Raw genomic sequence first — 22,930 nt, 5'->3', positions numbered from 1 at the left:
ATAATAAAAATTAACTTACTTATATAGAATAAAAGAAAATTACATATATTATATTTAAATTAGAGAAATATACTATCTGAATTCACTAGTATAGTATCAGTTATAACTTAACCGGATCCAGTTAATATCTGAGCGTAAATTAATGCAGACAACAAAATTTTGTTTGCGATGTATTCACATACTTGCGACTTACAACAGCAACATTGAAAAGCTAGAAAGCCAAGTCTAGAGTGTGTTTAAGAGATAATTACGTGTTAGTAACAATTACACTCCTCAGGAGCTACTTCTTACAATTGGATCAGTACTAAGTAGCAAGTTCTAAAATAACTTTCGGGTTTGGTCTCTGATTTTGACACAAATTTTCTATATAAATGAATTGATTATCAACTTAAACACAGATCAATAGTTTAACTTTAGCTAAAGTTCAGAATTGTTAGGTTACCAACCTTATCCTGTTTTATTGTTTGCACGGCAACATTTTATATGTTCAATGCAAGATTTGAATAAAGTTAAAAATTGTGTAGTAACACATAATGTACACTGATAAATGTAGTTGTGAGTTCAGAAATTCTCCTGAGTACTAATGATACAACTGAGTTGACAAAGCTGTGACAGATCCTCCTGATCAATGACTTCGAACACCACACGGACATGTATGAGGTGATTGCAGCCGACGACCTAGAGCATATAGAAGAAAGCACAATTAGAGTCGAGAACTGGATGAGAGGAAATTGTCCTAAGATTAACAAATAGAGAAGAGCTGAATGTAAGAATAATGTTTAACCTCTTTATGGAAAAAAAGGGTTAATGTATAACTTAACACAAACAGATACATAAAGTATTTCAACAACAAACATTCATAAATTTTGCTAAAATGAACTCAATAATTGACAGAATGATGACTTGCCAGCAGCTCTAAAATGGCACTACATCCAGTACCGAGGTATGGACATATGATAGGATATTATCTACGACTACGAGATGCTGACAAAGTCAGCCTCTTTGTAGGTACATAGGCAAATTTGCTCAAATCTGCAACATCCTTCGTTTTACTGCGGAAAAACATAAGTAAAAAGATAAGAATACAAATAATATATTGTTGCAGAGCATGTGTAACTTTAATGGCAGGCATCAAGGATAATGATGTTTACATATTAGTACAGGTGTTCCGGGCATCTTTTAGAGGAGAACGAGGAGGTGCTGACAATGTCTTCCTCTTGGTAGGTACATAGGCAAATTTGCTCAAATCTGCAGCATCACTCAACCCACTGGGAAAACATAAAAGAGAAAGATGATGAGATATGTGGTTGGAGAGCTTCTTTAACCTAGATGGCAGGCATCAAGGAAAATTTCATTTACCGTTTAGTGCAGGTGTTCGGGACATCTTTTACCGGAGAATGAGGAGATGCTGACAGTTCTTTCCTCTTAGTAGGTACATAGGCGAATTTGTTCAGATCTGCAGCATCATTCATCCCACTGGGAAAACATAAAGGGAAAGATAATTACAGAGCATATGCAACATAAATTGCAGGCATCAAGGAAAATGAATGTACCTGTTAGTACAGGTGTTTCGGACATCTTTTAGAGGAGCACGGAGACCACTTGGACGAGAACCTGCTGTGTATCTGAAGGATGATATGAGCGCGGCAAATTTGTCTACAGATTTCCCCGCTATATCAGAATACCTATCTATATGGGAAATGTTACATCCAAACTTATCTTGTTCATTCTTGGTCTCCATTGAATCCTCTGGATCCAAGGTGCATGTACCTAAATTTTAGTGTATCTTATTAAACTTGTAAACTGGTATAGTGGTATCACACTTCTTGCATGCAAATGACTTGAAATAATATTACTGTATTTGGTTATATATTTTTCCAGCTAAATGCAATTTAAAATACAATAGTTACAAAAAAAAATTACATATACATAATAGTCTTGGGCTTTTTGGAGTTGCATACAGAGATTAGGTATAAAAAGTATCCTAGGGATGAATACAAAGGCCATTTTTAGGAGAAATCTGTGCCTGAGGCCTTCCGGTAACTAGAGCTGTTTGAGTTAAATAAGTAGGCATATCAAACTAAACTTTGACAGACAATGCTTTTCAACTTAGATATACATTTCAATATCTAACAGGGGAGGTTGATACATACTTTGGATGGGAGAAGATTCATTTGCCCGCAAACATTTACGAGTCGTTATATCCTGAAATAGATAATGATATCAATAAATAAACAAATAAGTAGCATTAGACTTTAAAATCAGAAAAGTTATTACAAAAATAACCCAGAAAATCAGGCAATATGCTCATTTAAAATAAAGACTTACTATTTGAACATTGTCATCAAGTTTTCGTTTACTATTTGTGCCTGTGTAGTGCTTATTGCCTGCATCATGAATAGTATCATTTTCCTTTTCTGCCTTATGCTTAAAATAGGAACTCCTCACTACCACCTTTCTACTTTCTGCTCCTGTTTTACACAGAGCTGCATCTTTAGCAGACTTAAACTCATGCACTGGAGTAGCAGTAGCTTGTGAATCAGAGGCAGCAACATCAATTAACATTGTCTCATTTGTATTTTCTCGATCAGCTGTTATCACTGATTTGATAGGGCTCTGAAGAATAGTATCTCTATCCTCAAGTGTTGTTTCACCCTCACTTCTGTCTAAGGCAGACTTAAATTGACATTCTTGTATGGTACTTACTGACCTAGCAGTGTGGTTACTGTCCTTGACAAACATCTCTCCGCTCTTGTTTTCTAGACCATTCCCTTTTGCACTATTTTTCTGGAAGTAAGAGCTTCTAACAATCACATTCTTTGGCTCAACTCTCATTTTGTTCATAACTGTATCTGATTTCATGTGTCCTTGCTCGAATATTGGTTCATTCTCAGTTCTGTCAAAGGTAGACTTATATTCATATTTGTGTATAGAACTCACAGACCTAGCAGCAGAATAACTGTCCTTTAATAAGAGCTCGCCATCCTTGTTTTCTAGACCATTACCCTTGGCACTCTTCTTCTGGAAGTAAGAGCTTCTAACAATCACCTTCTTTTGCTCAATTCTAGTTTTGCCCATAACTGTATCTGATTCCATGTGTTGTTGCTGCTCCTTATTAACCACCATGCAGGGATATATAGAGGAGTGCCTAGGTTGATCAAGAAAAGGGCTTTGCGGACTTCCCAAGTCTACCTCTTTGCCATTTGTTCCTTTTATAAAACATTAAAAGAATAAGGAACACTACAAAAAGAATCATTAAGACACTTGAGGAAAATGATCTCACCATGAGCCAATTCCGAAGATAAGGATGAATTTGGAGCCACGTCATTCAACACCTATTAAACAATATCATTATTCCAAAATGTACAAAGAAACTAATCACATTACAATATATTGCCATAGGTACTGCCTAACATACGTTTAGAAAGGAGACCTTTTTGTATAGATAACTTACAGAATCTTTTGTTGGGTCACTATTCTCCAGTTCCCCAGAGTATGCCAGGGCTGGACGTGAGCAATCCATGTTATAAGAAAGAGCAGTCTCATTATTATCTTCGCTAGTGTTAACTTTAATACTCATCTCAGGATTATTAGATGTTACTCGAGGGACCCGAAATTTTCTCTTTGCTTCAAGAGATGCAAAACCTATAATGTTAAGGGAACTTAAGAAACAAATTTAAAACCCTTCACAGAATTTAGAAAATCCACATCAAATGCATTCCATCACTTCACAGTTCACAGTTTAAAGAAAAACCAAAACAGTTCGCACTAAAAGATGTATAAAAAAGCAAGACAGTTGCACTAATAGTGAAAACTCAACAAAGGACATCAAAAATATAGATCAGGTTAATCACAAAAATAAAGAAAAAACTCCAACAGTGGTTACTTATGTTTAATAAAGTAGACCCATTGCAAATGACGTACATGTATAAAGTTAGCTTGACATTTTTAACTTTGTCTGACTTGCTTCGAGTAAATATTTGGATTTCCAGAATTTTATTCCATTCCAGGTTACAAATCAACCCCACAATGCCTATGTTGATAAAAAAACTGAACTACTAAATAAATTAAATGATGTTTACTTATTCCCTCTGTTTCAAACTAAGCATCCCTTCAACTTTGGCACATATTTTGAGTGTGAAATACATATTTATAATTAATGGTAAATTTAAATTCTTAAATCAATAATGTATTTGTAACTTTATATTATTTGATATAAAACCTGAAAACTTATATTAATAATAAGTATTTTACACCTGAACATACATCACAAAGTCAGAGTAACACTTATTCAGGAATGAAGGGGATGCTAATCATTATTTGCCAATTTTCCCAAATGCATATAAAGTCATCAGAACACAAAACATGCAGAAATATAACAGAAGATGGACCAAGTGGATACAAAAGTAGTTGGTCAGAAGATTTTTCTGCACGGGCAAATCGATCTTTTTCCTTTCCCCTTCAGGCTTTGTATTGTAAGGTTGACCAGTTCCATCAAGCACTGACACAGTTGTAACACACTTACCCTGCTTCCAGAGAAGGGAAAAAAAATATTAGTCGTATAAAAGAGAGTACATAATAAAAACCAAAGCACATGCAGATTTTACGAAAAAAGCAAGTCTCATAAGACAAAAAGAGGAGTGATATCCACCAAAAAACAGATGATATTAAGTATTAACTTAACAATGCTTCAGCTAAGAAATATATTACCTGGACAAGCTTTAACTAAAAATAACATCATGTGATAATGTTGGTAGTGAATTCATATAATATCAGTGACATATGAGAAAGTAAGTATTCGAAATGAATGATAGGATAACAGTGGTTCCATCCTCATATAGAGAATTGTGACACATCTTAATCAGAGATTTGGAAATATGAACAATTAATCACAGGAAAAGATGTGATTCGCATATAAAAATCGATTAAGCAACAGCCAACTTACATTTATTGATCATATTTTGACTCTCACACCACTCCCTCCGTCCCATTATACATTGTGCATCTTATTTGATGTAGAACTCAATTATTTTGTGTATAATGTGTGTTTAAAGCATTTAACAGTAAGTAGATCTCATTCTTTTTTATTTTAAAGACAGAGAAGCAAATGTATTAGGACATAACTTAAAAACTGAAATAAATAGTGATAATGGGAGAGTTGTAGTACCTGAAATGGCAATTTAGTAAAGGGATCAAGTTCGCCTGTTGCAATGCCCTTAGCTATATGCTGGGATATCGATGTGCACCGAGTTGAGGAAGCCAGGATTTAAAGAGTACTATAATTATCATCATAAAATTTTATATATATCCGAATGGGCTATAAAGACATATCTAATATAAGAATAAGGCTTCATTTATTTTAATTTAGTAAATATGTGTGTGTGTGTGTGTGTGTGTTGTAAGAATTAGGCTTACAATATAGATGTACTTAAGGATATGGGCCTAAGAAATCTATATCTTCCCCATCATTGTAAGAAATGTCAGATAAATGTACGATATCTGCTTTGATTGGGTCATAAACTCTTTGATGTTGGAATGTTAGTAGTGCTTTTCTGAAAAATTCTTCGTACAGAGGAGGAACTGCAATATTACTATACTTCAAGTGCTTAATAACCTGGATTTCATAACATATATAGAATCATTCAGGCTACATAGAACATTATAAGACATAACAAACAACATTAGGAAATCATGGCTGAACTAGGGAGGTGATGATGGTGCCCAGGAAGGACAAATTAAACAAAATGCCACTATCACCATCAGATTAGTTGTTTTTTATGCAACTTGTAAATGAATGTACTGTCAGGTGATTTATTAATGTACTATCAGGAGATTTATCAATAACACTTACCTTGTCATAGCTTTTGAATTTCTTAACAAGACCATGGGCCTTTTTCAGGCCCATTCCAGGCAAAGACTGCAAATAGTCACAACCGCTCAAAATGCACATCTCTAGAAACATCTGCTTGGTGAAACCTGTTAGATTTAGATCCTTGTTTTGTTGTAGAAGAGAAGAATGAAACTCAACACCTTGCCCAAACTTGTCCATCTTGTAGATGATCTGGATTACGAGATAATAAGATTTTTTTCACATATAATATAAAGTACCGAAAAGTTTTGCTAAGGATGTGTATAACAGCCACAAGTTTAAATATCAAAGGAGATGCTTGAGGGTGTCACCAAATAAATTACATAGCCCATAAAAACATACTCTTGGACAACCGAATGGTATCAAGTCTGAGTCCTCAGTTATGACTGCATCAACCAGTTTGTTCACAGCCAAGAAGGTCATTTGGGCATCTGCCTCATAAGGAGCCACAACATAAGCAACATTCTCCTGTTTTAATACCTTCCAAGCAAGATGTTTGAATAGCCACATATCAGTAGGACCAAACAGAATTCAATATAAAAGAATTTAATTTGTGATGAGCCTCTATAATTCTTACAGTATAAACTTAACATAACATTATGCTTAGAACAGTGAAACATAATTTTAACCAGAAAACTCATACAATACCTGAATCAGATCATATGCAATAGAGGGTGTAATATCAACAGCTTTTGAATAGCACTCGTAAGCAGCAGATCGATTACCACCTGATTCATGCTCAAGTGCCCGTTCAAAATTTTCTTTTCTCGACCTGTGTTCAGAAAAACTAGTTATATTTCTTCTAATAGTATATATTAGCTATGAATAATCACATAACATCACTGAAAGAAACTTTTCACATCTACTATAAATAAAACTAACCAACGATCATAACTTAAAATAATGACAGAAGATGTAAAACCTAACTCAACTAGAGCTTCAAATTAACCTTCACCCTAATTCTAAAGAATTGATCATACCACATTACAAAAGTTTCTCAAACATGCATGTTTACATACAGAAAACTCAGGCAAGCCAAGGACGAAGACAGCTATAACTAGTAATGACAGATCGCATGCAGTTCAATAATGGAGATAGAGGGTGCAAATTTCTATAGGTACACAAAGTATCTCATAGTCTTAAACTCTCTTTATCAGAGAATGTTTGGACCAACACATGCAATCATATGATGTTGAGGAACAAAAGAACCCCATGTGGCAGCAAATTATTTGACCATCCGGGCTTCCTTTCATGACAATTAGACTTATTACTACCATCTGCATTCAATGCCAACACTCTTAAACTGATTTCTAAATGTACAACGTAGCAAACTACCACCTTATCCGATGCAAAATGAGATTAGGTGTGTATGATCCAAACTAGCACTTGTCTTTACTGAACAAGAAACCACAAAAATATACATAAACTCAAAGCAGATTAAATCATATATAACAAGCGAATTTTGGATACCTTGCTCGCTTGTTCTCTTGCTCACCCTTCATTGGTAGATGACCTCCGTCAAAGACAAGAATTGGTTTAATACCATGATGCCGCAACATATTCACTCTATGCATACAATAGGCAATATGCCTGTGATTTCAAACAGAATTCAAAACCACAATTACATTCCATTTAAATCAATATTTGTCAGGAATGCAAAACTATTATTCTTAAACCCAAGCTCAATTAAACACCAGAACAATGCTAACAATTCTTGAGAAAATGAAGTTTAAAAGGAACTCATTATTAGCATTACAAACTGTTGAGCCAAAAGTGAAAACTTTTCTTTGATGGTTAATTTATTTGAAATATAGGGAGGAATGGCAGGTGAGGATCTAACTATAAAGCCAAGCACTAGGAGAATATATGCATCTGTTACTCCTCGATCTTTCTCTTATTCTCTGTGCCCTGAATAAAGATCCAGAAGTAATTGAACAAAAAAAAAAAAAAAGCCTTTTCACTACCTCATTCTTTCTTTTGAAATTATATCAACACTAGTACAGTCCGCAATCACGAAAATGCAGTTTAACAGGGATTTTTTGAACATTTCGAAACAAGTAACACCCTTTAAAACCCTAATCAAGAACTGACGAAATCAAAGCATCAACGACTAAAACAAGCCAAACCCATCATTCCTAAGCCTAATACCAGCACAAAACATCTTCAATCACAAAATTTGAAACATACAACCATCTGGGCACATTTCGATATGAAGTAAAAATACAAATGTGAGAGATAAAAAAGAGTACTTTGTAGTGGGCTGGCCTGTACAAAGCTCTTTACTGCACGAAAGCGCCCCTTTGTGAAGCCAAGAATACGTGTCAACAGCAACAGAACAGCCCTCTAAATCTTTGATATGTATAGGCACCATTATTGATTTCAACAGGGGTAAAAGCCCTTGTATCCCCATTTCTCTGATCTGGGGTTTTGAAATTGAAGCTGAAATAAAATGGGGTTTGGCTACAATTGCAATCAAGCTTGGCCCAAGTGTGTGTATGTGCCCTAGATTTATATCATGATTGCGTTCCAGAGAGAGGGAGAGTTGTGGCGGGAAGGATTTGTAAGTGGGCTTGTCAGGGGTAGTTTTGAATTTTTGGGCTTTCTTGAGGTTGAGTGAGAAAATGTCAGGACGTTAATGGGCCAGTATTATTTTCTCCTTTAATTATCTTTAATAATTCAATGTGACAAACAAATTATTCCCTCTGTCCCTCTCATTTCTTTACGGTTATTATTTTGGAATGTGCCTCTCATTTCTTTACGTTACTATAAATAGTAAGTTTTTCCTATCATTACACCCACTATCTTCCCCTACTATCTCATATTTAACAATAAAAACTACTATTAGAGCAAGTCCAATGATGATGTTATAATAGATGTAGCTATTTTCATAAGAAACCAAAAAGTGATTTTTGATGCTAAAATAGAACTTATGATCCAATGGTAAATGTAAAATAGAACCAAACATTTCCAAATAAAGCTATATTCTCATTACATAATCTTAAAGTACATAACTACGTCACTAATACTTTATTAATGTATTTTGTCGCTTGCATGCTTATGTGGCAATTATAGCACCATCTATACTTGGTTCCATGTTTAGAACCAAGTATAGCATTTTGCTATTTTACATTCAAGTTTAGCATCCCATTGGAGTGGAATTTTGTGCTTGGGTGCTATATTATAGCAATAGCACCTACTTTAACACCTCCGTTGGACTTGCTCCTACACCCACTACTTTTCTCCGCTATCTCAAATATATTACTACCTCCGTCCCTATTTACTTGTCACTTTGACTTTTTGCACGTAACTTAAGGTGATTAAAAAACATAGTTCCGCTCATTGTTTTTAAAATTTTCTTTTTCTGAATTAAAATTTATAGTTTATATTTTAATTCAGAAAAAGAAAATTGTAAAAATAATGAGCGGAACTATGTTTTTTAATCACCTTAAGTTACGTGCAAAAAGTCAAAGTGACAAGTAAATAGGGACGGAGGGAGTATTAAATATTGGTAGGTCCCACCACTTTATCCACTTTTCATCTAACTTTACTCATTTTTCATACATTGTCTTGGTCTCCGTGTCCCCCTCCAATGTAAACAATTGAGTGGGACGAAGGGAGTAGTTTTTATTTTTAATAATTATTTCTAAAAATTTCAAAAAAATTAATTCAAACTTAACCATTATAATTTTTATCTTACCTAATTTGGAGCATATTCAATAGTGTTGGTTAAACTGCACTCGTAAAATATTTTGTAATATTCGTTAAATTTGTAACATATTTTGCTTCGATGGTACCGACTATATTTTATACATATATGTTATTATTATTTCAAGTTATTTTAAATAAAGTATATTATTTTTTTATAATAATAGTGATGTCAAATTTTGTCGCAAGTCTCTCAAGGTCGGTAATAGGTCTTAAATTGTAAAATTATACACAACAATAATCCCTCATTAGAATCTAAATTTTTACATTTTTTTCTAATATATCATAAATCCCTTTAACAAGAATTCTACTAGATTAGAGATCATGTTATGTTCTGCACCTTCCTCGAACATTTCAAATTTAAATTTTAGTGAGTGAAGGCTAACATTAAATCAAGGGCTAACATTAAATCAAGGAATAAAGGAAAAGTCGAATAAGAAAAAGACAAATTAAAGAAAAGAGAAAAAAAACTACACATCAACAAATTGAACACGTTTTAATATATTATCAAAACATTACATCACATTATATATTTATCCAGTCAAGTGCAGCTGTATGTCACGTCTTCATGCTTATACTTATAGCCATCAACTACTGCCACCGCACACAGATAAGCTTTGAATCTCTTATCATACCCCACTTGTAATATTTTATTATTTAAATATAATACACATGATTTAATTTTACATACACAAGCTCTTAAAACCTTCTTTTATGCACTTGTACTATTTCATTATCTCGCGTTCATTTGAAAACTGAAATAAATATTATATATATGTTGGTGATGTGTGAGTAGTTGAGAATTTGCAGAAGATTTGAGAAGGCGATGGATTCAAATGGGTTGTTCTCTACTTATTCTCTGTGCAGTGATGCAGCTGGAGTTGCAGGTATTCTCTCTGTTTTACCAGTCAGCTACAGCTACTTATTAGTGTGTGTGTGTGTGTGTTTTTTGTGTGTGGTAGAGAAGAGGGATCATACTGCATTTTCCACATGATTTGGTTAAAAGCTTGTGTGAAATTGAATGGAATTGCATTGTTTTTGTGCTTAGGGGTTTAAAGAAATTAAGTAAATGAAACAGATATGCACTTTTCTTGATCACTTGCAAAGAAAGTGGCCTCAATCGGCTCTGATACCACTTGTTTATTGTTCGCTCTGTGCCGTGGTCAAGCCCGCACAACATTAAGTTCAAATAGCGTGTTCTGAAAATTATCTTAAAATGAGAAAAGGATATGATTCTCGAAAATAATCAGATATGTTATATGTCATATTGCAGGAAACATCTTTGCAATTGTGTTGTTTGTATCACCAATGTAAGTAGTCTTAGAAGCCTTTGCAGAACTCTTAAACAACAGATATATATTTGTATGAGGCCTTTATATATTTATTTTGCTTAATTTTTACAATTTCAGACCAACATTTAGAAGAATTATCAGAAACCGTTCTACCGAGCAGTTTTCAGGGCTGCCATATGTATATTCCCTCCTGAACTGTTTAATTTGCCTCTGGTATGGCCTGCCTTGTGTAACTCCGGGCATCATACTAGTTGCCACCGTTAATTCAGTTGGAGCAATTTTTCAGTTGGTGTACATTGTCATCTTCATTGCATGTGCAGAGAGAACTAGAAAGGTAGTACAGCAGCTGCTGCCTTTGCTTTACTAACACTACCTCAATTCCACTCGAGGAGTAATATTTTTATGATGACTAAAAAGAAGTGTTTTCTTTCAAGTTACTCTTTGTAAAGTATGCAGTCAATTACCTATTGCTACATCTTCATTTAAGGAAGAAAAAGAGTTTGCAGAAATCATTCTGGATCTACGATCTTTAATTTAATCTTCTTGTTGCTTTCAGCTGAAAATGTCGGGACTGCTGCTAGGGGTATTTGCTCTTTTTGCTGGCATAGTACTTGTTAGCATCAAGCTATTTGACCCTCCATCGCGGCAACTTTTTGTTGGATATTTGAGCGTTGCTTCTCTCATATCTATGTTTGCTTCTCCGCTATTTATAATAGTATGAATATATTGAAACTAAACTTACACCCTCTTCACATGGTTTCTGCCAGAAAAGTCTCTTAATTATTTTTTTCTACATTGCAGAATTTGGTGATCAAAACAAAGAGTGTCGAATACATGCCATTTTATCTATCACTATCGACCTTCTTGATGAGTCTATCCTTCTTTGCTTATGGGATGTTTAAGCATGATCCTTTCATTACTGTAAGTATTCAGACCTTGCTTAATGCTTTAGCCATTCATAATTTATCTTAAAGTCCCCCCCTCCCCCGTTTCAAAGATATCATACACTAATTATAGTATACTTATTTTAATGATCAGAAAGTTTTTACAATATATGCGGCAACAAGTTGTAACCAAAACAATATAGTGATATACCCTTATTAGTTATGGCCTTAGGATTAAGCTTCAGGGATGTGCACAATGAAAGGAGACCTGGTTATGGTACTTAACTGAAAGTCTGAAATTCTAATGTGCCTTTTAAGGCTTTCTAAAATTGAACTTGATATTTCTTGTCGACTGTTGAAATTTGCTTTAAAGAGTGAGTGCTCGTGCATCCTTTATTTGTACTCCACTTATCTAAGGATTACAAATACTGAATATTAAACAACCATGAAACCTGAAAGTATCAACTGATATGTTTTCTTTACAATTACAAAAGTGGAGATTGACATTATATTTTTGACAGATGACCAAATTTGCTTTCTAGTTTACTATTATATGATATATCAGCAAATACGAATATAATGGATTGTTCTACCACCAATTACTCCCTAATCAGATATGTATGGTCTAGTTCGGTCTTATATCAATTGCATTTAGTAATCATTGTTTTACGAAATGCTTCTTATGATAAACAATCAGGTGCCTAATGGAGTTGGAGGTCTTCTGGGAATAATACAATTAGCATTGTACACATACTACAGCAGAATTTCTGGTGCAGAATCAAGAGAGCCCTTGTTAGTTTCCTATGCATAAAATGTGATGCAGAGTTTCTAACAGAGATGAGTGATCACAAGTTTTCAGCCAGGAGCCAAAATGAAAATATCTAGTCTTCTGATGGGTGAAAAAAGAAATTCTTTTGTATATTTTCCTTTACAAAATATCTATTTTACTTTTTATTGTCTGGTTTGCTAGTGGCTGTATGAATACTGCCATGTAAAGAAAATATTGCAAGAACAGTTGTCAAGAGAATTAGTAGTAAAGTTATTGCTGGCTGCTGGGGTAGGTTTGGTCGCTAGGGATTCATTTCTTGTGTCAGGATTTGTCTGTGGAAATATATGATTGTTTCTTTGTTTATTTTTAAAAAATTGTAAATAATAAAAGATTTTTTTCAAGAAGAATTTATGACATGTTAAGCAGAGAGAACTATTTATACCATGATAATAGGAAAAAAAAAGAGGAGGGAATTTGTTTTATAAAAATGTTTTTTCTTCTTTATTAAATTTAAGATACAATAGATTAACATAGTAATAATATATATGCAATCTCTAATAGTACTATTAGATTAATAGTTAAGTTATAAAATGTGGAATTGTAATTTGCACTTTCGCTGTTTAACAGTAACCTCTCAGACTCTCCCACGGTAAAAGAAACCAGAACGGAATATTCTCTTCATGATTCTAGTGTGGGGTGAAATTTTGTTTCTTTGTGGAGTGATTTAATCAGAATAGATTTATTCTGGTTAATTATCATGCATAATTTTGTGCAAGTTTTCAAATTTGCAGCTGCTAGTTAAATTCATAAACTCGAACTGATCTTACAGCGTCTACAACTTGTAATCCAATTGTTGACTTAATTTACAAGACATATAATAATAAATTATAATCAAATTTCTAAAAAAAAATACTTATTTTAAGAGTTTGTTTATTTATATGAAATATTTTTGAAAGTAATTTATTTGATATCATGTTCTTTTTTAAGAAGTTCCTCAAAAAATATATTATTTTCTAAAATAAAATTACAAGTAAAATATTTTTCATGAGTTTTATTTCCAAATAATAAAAAAATGAAAGAAATTATTATCCCGGTTTTCTCAAATACAAGTCTACCCTCGTGTTTTTAGTAAAGAATAAATCTAAATCAAACTTCTAATTACAAATCATGATTTATGACAAAAAAATAATAATTCCAATTACAAATATATTTGGTAAACATCTAACTGGCATGCAAATCTAATCTAATCAAGGAATGTACCAAATATAATCCCGGATATCGCGTATAAATAGCCCAAACGGTTCGTAAAACCTTGCCACCCAAATAATTTGACACATTATTGTCGTCATTTCAATAATATTAAATATTAATTTCATCAAAAAATTCATAAAATCACTATTACAAAAACAATTATTTTTATTTATCAAATATAAGTGCAACTACAGAAAAGTACATAAAATAAAACTTATTTAATATAATATAAATAATAAATAAATTTCATAATATGACAAAAAAATATAAAAAAACAGAAAATTCATATAAAGCACGGAGGCGACCTCTAGAAGACTCCCACAGTTACCTTGTATCGCTCAAACACTCTCCTAAACCCCCTATCCTCAAAACCCTAGCCTACTCTTTTTTCCCCAAATCATCATCAATTAGCCCCTGTTTCTTCAGCCAGTCAAGATTTAGCTCCGTCGATCAGTCGATCGAGGCTTCTGGGTGCTTCGATTCGGTTCATGTAAGTTCTCTTTTCACTCGATCTGTGTTTTTTTGCTGCTTTTTGTGCTTAATTGGTGATTGTATGTGATTTGTATTGAATTTTGGATCTGGGTTTGTTTTATTCGTTGTGTGTATGTGTGGGTGTTGGTTGTGAGTGACACTTGATCCGGGTCATGTGAATTGTGTTCACTTTGTGATTTGTGTGTTTGGACGGCGATTTACGATTATGTTGTGAATTTTGCATATGGGGTAGTTTTATTTGTTGTGTATATGGATATTTGTGTTTGTACATAGAATTTTACGAAGCCCTTGATTTTTTTGATAATATTGATTTGCTCTGTTAATTGTAGTTTTTTTTTTGGGGGGGGGGCTATTATTAAATTAAGTTATTGATCTGAATTGGGGTTTTAGTGTAGATCTTTTAGGCGTGGTTTTTGTGATCAGTGTGTAGATTGAAGTGTTATATGAGAAAATTGTGCTAAGATATTGGGTTTGTTTTTTATGGTATAGTTTAAAGTGTTTGAGATAGTTTTTTGTTTTATTGAATTATCTGTGCAGTGATACGTCCAGGTGTTTTGCTCTATGCTGGTTTATAAAACTCTTCGATAGTGAGAACTATTCTCTCAAATTCTGAATAGTTCTCCTGGGTGCTTGCAGTTTCCATCATGACTGTACAAGATAGTTTGCCGAAACCAAGGTTGAAGATCAAGTTTTCCTGTAGACCAACTGAGGTTGTGCTAAAAACTGGGTCTTGTGAAGCTAGCAAGCAGCTGTGGGTAAAGGAGGATTGTTCTCAGAATGTATCTCTTGATGGGAACAAGGAATCCATGAGGAAGGAATCACGAAAAGCTGTTCCTCGCTCTTCAGACAGCTTAAAATTGTATGGTGCTGATAGCGTAAAGGACGGATTTACGCAAAGCTCTCTGAAGCGTGGACCATCAGAAGTTATAGATTCTGTTTTAAATAAAAGACAGAAGATGGATCGTAGTTTGAAGCGTTACTGTGGCAACATTCTCGAAGCATTGATTAAGCATCCTGCTGCTCTTGGTTTTTGTGATCCAGTTGATCCTGTGAAGTTGAATATCCCTGACTATTTTTCAGTTATCTCTAAACCTATGGATTTGGGAACAGTGAGAGCCAAATTGCAGAAAAATATGTACTTCACTGTTGCGGAATTTAAGGATGATGTTAGGCTGACCTTCTCCAATGCCATGCTGTATAACCCATTTGAAAACTATTTTCATAAAAGTGCAAAGGCACTGGATAGCATCTTTAATACTAAATGGAAGGATCTGGAGGCTAGATTAAAGCGTGAGAGCCTAAATCGTGAAGAGAGTTGCCTTGCAAGTTTCCAGGAAAGGAAAACCACAGAAACGAGACAATTCTGCCCTGGAGATTCTCCCTTGATGGGTGGAATAGTTACTTCCATGTCTATCTCTTCTGAAGAAAAGAGAAAGCTGACAAAAGCGCCTGGGGAAGCAATGATGAAAAAGATAACAGATGATCTGAAGATTTCATATGCAAGGCCTGCAAATGTAAGCTGCATGATGTTGATTGCTACAATTCAGATTTCTGCTTTTTTACTTCTAGAAGATGGTCATCATTTATTAGATGTATACAATATTCTCTGTATGCATATGCATGCTTAATAAATTTTGTCTAAATACCTAATACCAAGTACTGAAATTTGCTTTTTGTGGCATTTTGTAATTGTTTTGTATGTATTCCTTCCACAGAAGGAAACTGCTAGAAATATCCAAAATAGCAGGTGCCCAGGAAAGGTCTTACAAAAAGGTATGCAGTGATATATACTCTCTTACTTCATGCCTGTTGAAAAGCACTAATCGGAAATGTGTCTTATAGGCACAGTCAATGCTAGTAGGAGTTCTTGTGGTTCTGTCAAAACTATAGTCTCTTTGAATGTGGCTGCTACTAGATGCTGCTCATGTGGCAGTTTAAAATGCCAGTGCAGCCCTCAGAAAGGCTATGCGTATGAATGGTCCAAGAGTAAGTATAAAATGTCTTGTGCTCTCTCTCTTCTATATTCTTCAAGGTTAAAGGGTTAACCTTTTGCTTTTATATTCAGGATCTCCTTCTGCAAGATACGCGGAACAAAATTGTGCTGCTTCCAAATCAGTATGTTACGAGGGTTTTTTGTTTTACTTGCCTGACAGATGACTTTTTGGAGTCTTGTATGTGATTTATTTGTATTATAATTGCTTTTTATATGGTCCAGGAGCATGAAAGCAGTTTGACATCTAATACCTATAAATCAGATCCAGAATCTGATGGTGAGGATTATTTGTTTTGTCTTCTGATGTTTTATCCTTTACACTATAACTAAATTTTTGGCGTGCTGATGGAGTTGGATTTACAAATTGTGACATGATCTGAAGTGGCTGTAAGTGCTTTGGATGAGGAAAATAACTGTTCTAGTCCTCAGCAATCAAGCCTTGGTACAACTGCTGCTTCAGCGGATGGTTAGTTGTTAAATGTATTTCCTACGATGTTAATTGTATCAAGTATGATAAAATGTTACTAACCTTTTAACTATCCAACAGCCTGGACTCCTGCTATTGACCTTCAGTTGTCTCCAAAGAAAGCTCTACGTGCTGCTATGCTAAAAAACCGCTTTGCTGATACTATATTAAAGGCAAAACAGAAGACACTCCTTGATCATGTAAATATAACTTCTACGTTTTGTTTTATATATGGAGTACATGTGTAGATTATTAACATTAAAGTAAAATAACTTGCTGCAAGATGTATCTCATTAAGCATTTCATCTACATCCAGGTTGATAAGGTAGGTTCCGTTAAGTTGCGGCAGGAAAAAGAAAAACTGGAGAGGCAACAACAAGAGGGTGAGATGGGACAACTTAAACCACAGCTCGTTTGTTTCTATGCAAACATATCTGAACTGTTTCTTTTGGTTTATGAGAAGTGTTGAACTATGAAATCAATACTTACACATGGAATTTTGTAAACAGAGAAAGCCAGAATTGAGGATCAAATTAGAGCTGCTAAAGTTGCCTCATCATTGAAGGCTCAAGAAGAGCGGGAGAGGGAACGAGAAGCAGCTCGTATTGCACTACAGAAGGTTCAGTAGTCTCACTATACTTTCGGCTTTAATATTTGTTACTTGTTACTGAAATAATAAATAATAAATAATAAATTTTCTTTTTCCAGATGGAAAAGACTGTTGAGATAGAGGACAATATGAAGGTTCTGAGGGAACTTGAGATGGTACTCTTTGAAGCAAGTCAGGGTGATCGATTTGGAAACATTATGGAAAGGATTGGCCTTTCGATAAAGAATGATTACATGGATTATGAAGACGAGGAAGATGGTCTATTTTCGCCAGACTGGGAGGAGGGACAAATATGCAACTAGGAGCTGATCCTTTGTTACATAAAGAGGGTTTTTATGTGAGGGAGACTGGACATAAAGAGGTTTTGTAATTTGGATTCAAGGAATTTATATTTCTATAGATATAAATATTCCATCTCAAGTTAAGACAGCTGCAGACAACAGTGTTTGAGCATTGCCGTCTAATATTTATATAATGCTCATAAAACTCCGACCAAGACCCCGGAATCCAGTAGCTTACATTCCTCTTTGTAGATAACTGTTCTTTGTAGATATAGTATTTTGTAGTGTGTATATACTAGTTGGTCTGCAGAGTAGTGAAGATAGCTTAGTTCAATAGATATGATTTATGGATAAATGGACACCAAAAGTAGGATAATGAATCCCTTTTCTTGATGATAAAGTTCGGGCTCAAAACCTGGTTATGTGATGTATCAGATACTAGTTTGCCTTTTGAGTTTTGATCAACACCGGTTGTCTTGGCTGTAACTTTCTTTCCTTGTAATTATTGATACCCTTTTTAGGGGAAGTTTGACTGTGATTGTTATTGTGGAGGTAGAAGAGGATGTAGTTTTTACTTTAAAAGAGAGAGAAATATGGACAAATCTCTTTTCATCTCAGCGCTGCCTCCCTCTTAAACTCCATTGCCGAGGCTCGACGGGGCCTCCTTCAATTTTATTTGGCAGAAAATCTCACATCCTTTTATTTGTTTTATTTGTTTTATTTGATTTGTATTCTTCAATAATCTTCCTTTTTGGGGAAGGATTTCTATCATTTTGATTATGTTTGATTTGTTTTTCAAGATTTAGATCGACATCATCGGAGTTTAAAGAGGGTATTAGTGATTAAACGAGAATGTATGAAATGTGTACCTATATTTGTACATACATTATTTTTAAAATATTCTTTAACTTTCTCTTCATCATATCTAGCTAGGTTTAAAATTTACTCATTTATTATAGTTTAAACACACACAACAAAGTAACGATATCTTTTATAAAAGATTATTGATGTTCCAAAATCTAAATAAAATACATACTTCGATCCAACATTGTCGTAAACTGTTTCTAACTAGTAAACAAAAAATTTGTTATAAAATTATATTTGTCAAAAAATTGTTACTTATATTTTACAAGCGCTCATGTTGTTGGTTAAATTTAAAAGTCCAACACTGGTTGAAATTAAAAAATAAATATCACTCAAATCATTATATTTGATTAATTTGAGATTCTAATATTTTTTTCAGGTCACTTGCACATCACATCAGTAGTAGTGGAAATATACTAAACCATCTGGTTCAGAATTTTTTGTTTAGCTACAACAACAAATGTACTACTCTAGAAGACAAATTGCTTCCAAGCTGGCTGGTTCAATTATCAGAGTCATTGCTTGGGGAAGCATTGAATCACCAGCTTTGGATCTGGTTGATTCAACGCCCACCTTTCCTGCAAAATAATTTAATTATATATTAATATCATTAGCGAAATTACTTGACATATATATATACACAAAAGTGTCCTTATAAATTAGTAACAATATATAATAAGCACTCATGATTCTCACCAGTGGTTCATCTGCATGCTCCTTGCTGGGGGAACCTCTTATTACCATGATAATAGAACTGCATGTGTATAGCAATTAGCCACCATGCAAATATATATAGCATTGTATATTAGATAATACTTGAAATATATAATATTTAATAATATTTAAATTCGGTGAATAAGAAAGTCTTACATGATCACAAAATTGGTTCCCATCAGTACCAAGGCTGCCTTCTCTGGTCCAGCCCTTAAGCCTCTCACTTCTCAGCAAAGCCACACGCGAAGCAAGCTTTGATACCTGTACATCACTCCAAAAAATTGTATTCTCCCATTCAATACTATAGGCTAAAAGTTTAAGAAAATATTATAAAAAAACATAGGCAAATTAAAGTCTGGATTTTTAAATTTTTATTTGAAATAAATTTCATAAAAAATGAATTATTTTTAAATTTACATTTTTTAAAACCTTAAAATAAGTGTAAGAAAGTTAAAAATATTAAATTATTATATAGGAATACATAAAAATTTCAAGAATCTACATGCATAATTAGGTTGAAAAAATATTTTAAAAAATTATATAAATATGTATACGATAGCTAATATCTAGTCTAAAATTAATCAACTTTAGAACACGATATAACAGTTACCGAAATTTAATAACTATAAACAAATGTTACCTCAAAAATGTATGTCATTGCTGGAGAGGCAATGCGATGATATTCAATTTTCATGGAGCATTTTCTTCATTATTTCCTGAATATAAAGTAACACAAACGCATACACACATATCAATTATATTTTACACATAAAAAAAAAATCCATAAATCAAGTCAAAGATAATAAATATATTCGATGTCTTAATTCTGAGAAAAAACTTATACTATACACGCTAAAAAAATCTTGTTATAGTAACGATATAACTGATCTTATCGTGATTGATCGAGATCTTTACGTAAATTATGAGTCTACCTTGATCTTGTTCGATCGGGTTACGGTTGATCCATATCTTTGTACAATAGCTAGATCTAGCTAGATCTTAAAAATTGAGCTTTCTTTGGATTAGATAAAACTCAAAAATTGATCAAAATCCAAACATGACGGATCTTGATAGATCGGATCATGTTTGATCCTGATCTTTGTACAATAGCTAGATCTAGCTAGATCTCAAAAATTGAGGTTTCTTTTGACTAGATAAAACTCAAAACTTGATCACAGTCCAAACATGACCCGATCTATTGATAGATCGGGTCATGATTGATCCAGATCTTTAGTACAATATCTAGATCTAGCTAGATCTCAAAAATTAAGGTTTCTTTTTTTTTTTTTTTTTGACAAACAGGTTTCTTTTGATTATATAGAACCCAAAATTTGACTACAACTCAAACATAACTTGATCTTCATAGATCGGGTCATGTTTGATCCAGATCTTTGTTAAATAGCTAGATCTAGCTAGATCTCAAAAAATGAGATCTCTCTTAATTGTATATAACTCAAAAATAACAAGTCCGCTGCAAGATGTGTGATGTATGAATGTGTATCTACATGCGCATGTGTATACTAATCAAAAATTAGTTCAGATGACTTACTTTTTGGAAAATCTATGTATCTTGCAAGCATAAATGAGAATCACAAAGGTTTAATTAAAGATTGTGGGAAAGGTGTTCATGGTTGTAGGTGAATTAAACAGGATCGTTAAAATAGTGGAGAAGATGTATAATGGGGGAGAGATCAGGTATAATGGAGGGGAGATTGAAAGATTGATCGAAGGGGAATGAGATAATGAAAAATGGATACAGAAGCTAAGAGATACATTTGGTTATATAACAATCATTTATTATAACGTGTATTTTGGAGCATTAAAATTAAAATAATTTGACGATTTAGATTTAATTACTCAACTATCCCAAAAAAAAAAATTGAATTTCTCATTTAGTATATTATATAGTAAAATAAAAATGGATCGAAAATGATGGAAAATAAATAAAGAGGCTAATTATATTTGGTTATATAATAAAATTTTATTATAACATTTACTATGGACCATTAAAATTAAAATAATTTGACGATTGTTTCAAAAAAAAAATAATTTGACGATTGTTTCAAATAAAATAAAATAATAATAATAATTTGACGATGGATATTTAATTACTCAACTGAAAACTATCCCAAAAAATAAAAAAATTCACATTTAATATATTATATAGTAAAAATAACAAGAAGGTAATAATTGGTATATATGTATATGTGAAATATTGGATATATTAATACTTATTCTTCTCGCCGCTATAAAATCTTGTATTAAAACTCGTGCAAGGCACGAGACACTTTCTAAAACTGTCTATATATGATTTAAAATATTACAAATACTATGTTAATACTGAAGTAATGCACGAATTTGACTGATACATATAAAAATTTTAGGGGAATTATCTTGTATACTGTTTTTTCAATCTTATTTTCAAAAATACTACTTTCTCTAATCTTATTTCCAAAAGTACTACCTTCTCTAAAATATTTTCAAATATACTATCTTTTTGAAAATATATTCCAAAAATATGGTGGTTGCATATGCAACCATATATGCATCTGAATTCCTAATTTCAAGTTCCAGTTTTCAAATGTCATTTTCGACCTCATATTCAGTTGATTCTATTGCAATCTAATGGCCCCGCTAGGGGCACACCATACATCCGTTGCAACTTACAGTTTTCAGTTGCATTTAGTTGCATATGAGGTTGCATTTAGTTGCACATGAGGTTGCATTCAGTTGATTCTATTGCAATCTAATGACCCGACTAGGGGCACCCATACATCAGTTGGAACTTACAGTTTTCAGTTGCATTTAGTTGCATATGAGGTTCAACCTCATATGCAACGGAAAACTGTAAGTTGCAACTAATGTATGGGTGCCCCTGGCGGGGCCATTAGATTGCAATAGAATCAACTGAATACAACCTCATATGCAACCATATATGCAACTACAAATCCTGATTTCAAGTTTCAGATTTCAAATGTCATTTTCGACCTCATCTTTGTAATCGATATATATATATATATGTATATATATATATATACATTTTAGAGAAGGTAGTATTTTTGAAAATAAGATTGGATAAGATAGTATTTTTGAAAATAAAATTGAAAACGTGGTTATGAATAAAAAAATGCCCAAAATTTTATGTATCAGGCGTAGTTTATATGTTTTTATATATATTTAGATTGAAGTTCATTTGGTAATAATATTACTCCCTCTGTTTCTTTTTTCTTTTCCTATTTGTAATGTCGGTACTGTTCATAACATGAGACAAATTACTAATTTACATCTAATCTATAAAACTAAATATAGTCATGAGTGATCTTGTTAGATTCGTATTCACGAGTACTTTAATACGGTGAAGTTTTTATATTTAATGCTACTACGAAATGAAAGATATTAACGATCAAAAGTGTGTGTTGGCAAACGTGAAAAGTACAAACAGGAAAAGTATTTAGGGACGAAGGGAGTATAAATTTTTGGGGTTAATTATCAAGTTGGTCACTGAAGTGGGCTTAATGTATCAAGTTGGTCACTGAACTCAAAACGGTATCAAGATGGTCACTGAAGTGGCCATAAATATCAAACAAGTACCTTGAAATATGAGTTCAAGCACTAAAAATATTATTTATAAAGTTTTACACATTATTTTTAAATGTTACCAAAACCAAGTAAAATGTTATGACTTCTAATATTTATGACAAAAAATTTAGATTTTATCAAGTTTATTTATTATTTATTTT

The 22,930-nt window shown here is 33.1% G+C and overlaps 3 protein-coding genes and 1 long non-coding RNA gene across 7 annotated transcripts; 2 read left to right on the top strand and 2 right to left on the bottom strand.

The window, feature by feature from the left end:
• Nucleotides 1-403: 403 nt before the first annotated feature.
• On the bottom strand, nucleotides 404-8,439 carry LOC108210256 (exonuclease 1). Of its 2 annotated transcripts, none has more exons than XM_064085839.1 (17): nucleotides 8,119-8,439; nucleotides 7,340-7,459; nucleotides 6,518-6,641; nucleotides 6,212-6,349; nucleotides 5,852-6,061; nucleotides 5,440-5,614; nucleotides 5,168-5,241; nucleotides 4,403-4,529; nucleotides 3,455-3,645; nucleotides 3,284-3,335; nucleotides 2,329-3,209; nucleotides 2,154-2,205; nucleotides 1,554-1,770; nucleotides 1,360-1,476; nucleotides 1,152-1,268; nucleotides 908-1,052; nucleotides 404-678 (listed from the first exon to the last, which is right to left on the bottom strand). In XM_064085839.1, exons 1-16 carry the CDS (start codon nucleotides 8,277-8,279, stop codon nucleotides 965-967), a joined length of 2,844 nt encoding a protein of 947 aa, XP_063941909.1. In that variant the 5' UTR covers nucleotides 8,280-8,439; the 3' UTR covers nucleotides 404-678; nucleotides 908-964. The 2 variants fall into 2 exon arrangements, with proteins under 2 accessions (XP_063941909.1, XP_063941910.1); XM_064085840.1 differs by having other exon boundaries at nucleotides 4,403-4,526; nucleotides 8,119-8,438.
• Nucleotides 8,440-10,259: 1,820 nt separating this feature from the next.
• LOC108208437 (bidirectional sugar transporter SWEET2a) lies at nucleotides 10,260-12,882 on the top strand. Its single transcript, XM_017378970.2, has 6 exons — nucleotides 10,260-10,461; nucleotides 10,848-10,884; nucleotides 10,984-11,200; nucleotides 11,423-11,581; nucleotides 11,668-11,787; nucleotides 12,448-12,882. The coding sequence occupies exons 1-6, from the start codon at nucleotides 10,401-10,403 to the stop codon at nucleotides 12,559-12,561; spliced, it is 708 nt and encodes a 235-aa protein (XP_017234459.1). The 5' UTR covers nucleotides 10,260-10,400; the 3' UTR covers nucleotides 12,562-12,882.
• Nucleotides 12,883-14,064: 1,182 nt separating this feature from the next.
• LOC108205013 (transcription factor GTE9) lies at nucleotides 14,065-17,827 on the top strand. Of its 3 annotated transcripts, none has more exons than XM_017374756.2 (11): nucleotides 14,065-14,260; nucleotides 14,800-15,776; nucleotides 15,978-16,035; nucleotides 16,105-16,248; nucleotides 16,328-16,377; nucleotides 16,478-16,532; nucleotides 16,638-16,721; nucleotides 16,803-16,921; nucleotides 17,038-17,104; nucleotides 17,231-17,340; nucleotides 17,430-17,827. In XM_017374756.2, the coding sequence occupies exons 2-11, from the start codon at nucleotides 14,907-14,909 to the stop codon at nucleotides 17,631-17,633; spliced, it is 1,761 nt and encodes a 586-aa protein (XP_017230245.1). In that variant the 5' UTR covers nucleotides 14,065-14,260; nucleotides 14,800-14,906; the 3' UTR covers nucleotides 17,634-17,827. The 3 variants fall into 3 exon arrangements, with proteins under 3 accessions (XP_017230245.1, XP_017230246.1, XP_063941908.1); XM_017374757.2 differs by having other exon boundaries at nucleotides 14,071-14,260; nucleotides 14,899-15,776; XM_064085838.1 differs by having other exon boundaries at nucleotides 14,113-14,254.
• Nucleotides 17,828-18,872: 1,045 nt separating this feature from the next.
• Nucleotides 18,873-20,943, bottom strand: LOC108200189 (uncharacterized). Its single transcript, XR_001802629.2, has 5 exons — nucleotides 20,740-20,943; nucleotides 19,831-19,906; nucleotides 19,347-19,451; nucleotides 19,173-19,230; nucleotides 18,873-19,054 (listed from the first exon to the last, which is right to left on the bottom strand). It is a non-coding gene; the product is annotated as an uncharacterized LOC108200189 (long non-coding RNA).
• Between the last annotated feature and the right edge of the window lie 1,987 nt (nucleotides 20,944-22,930).

The sequence above is a fragment of the Daucus carota genome, chromosome 1 (assembly GCF_001625215.2).
Source record: "Daucus carota subsp. sativus chromosome 1, DH1 v3.0, whole genome shotgun sequence".
In the NCBI taxonomy this organism is placed as follows: domain Eukaryota; kingdom Viridiplantae; phylum Streptophyta; class Magnoliopsida; order Apiales; family Apiaceae; genus Daucus; species Daucus carota.
The sequence above is the reverse complement of the archived record's forward strand: the minus strand, read 5'-3'. Positions and strand labels throughout refer to the sequence as shown.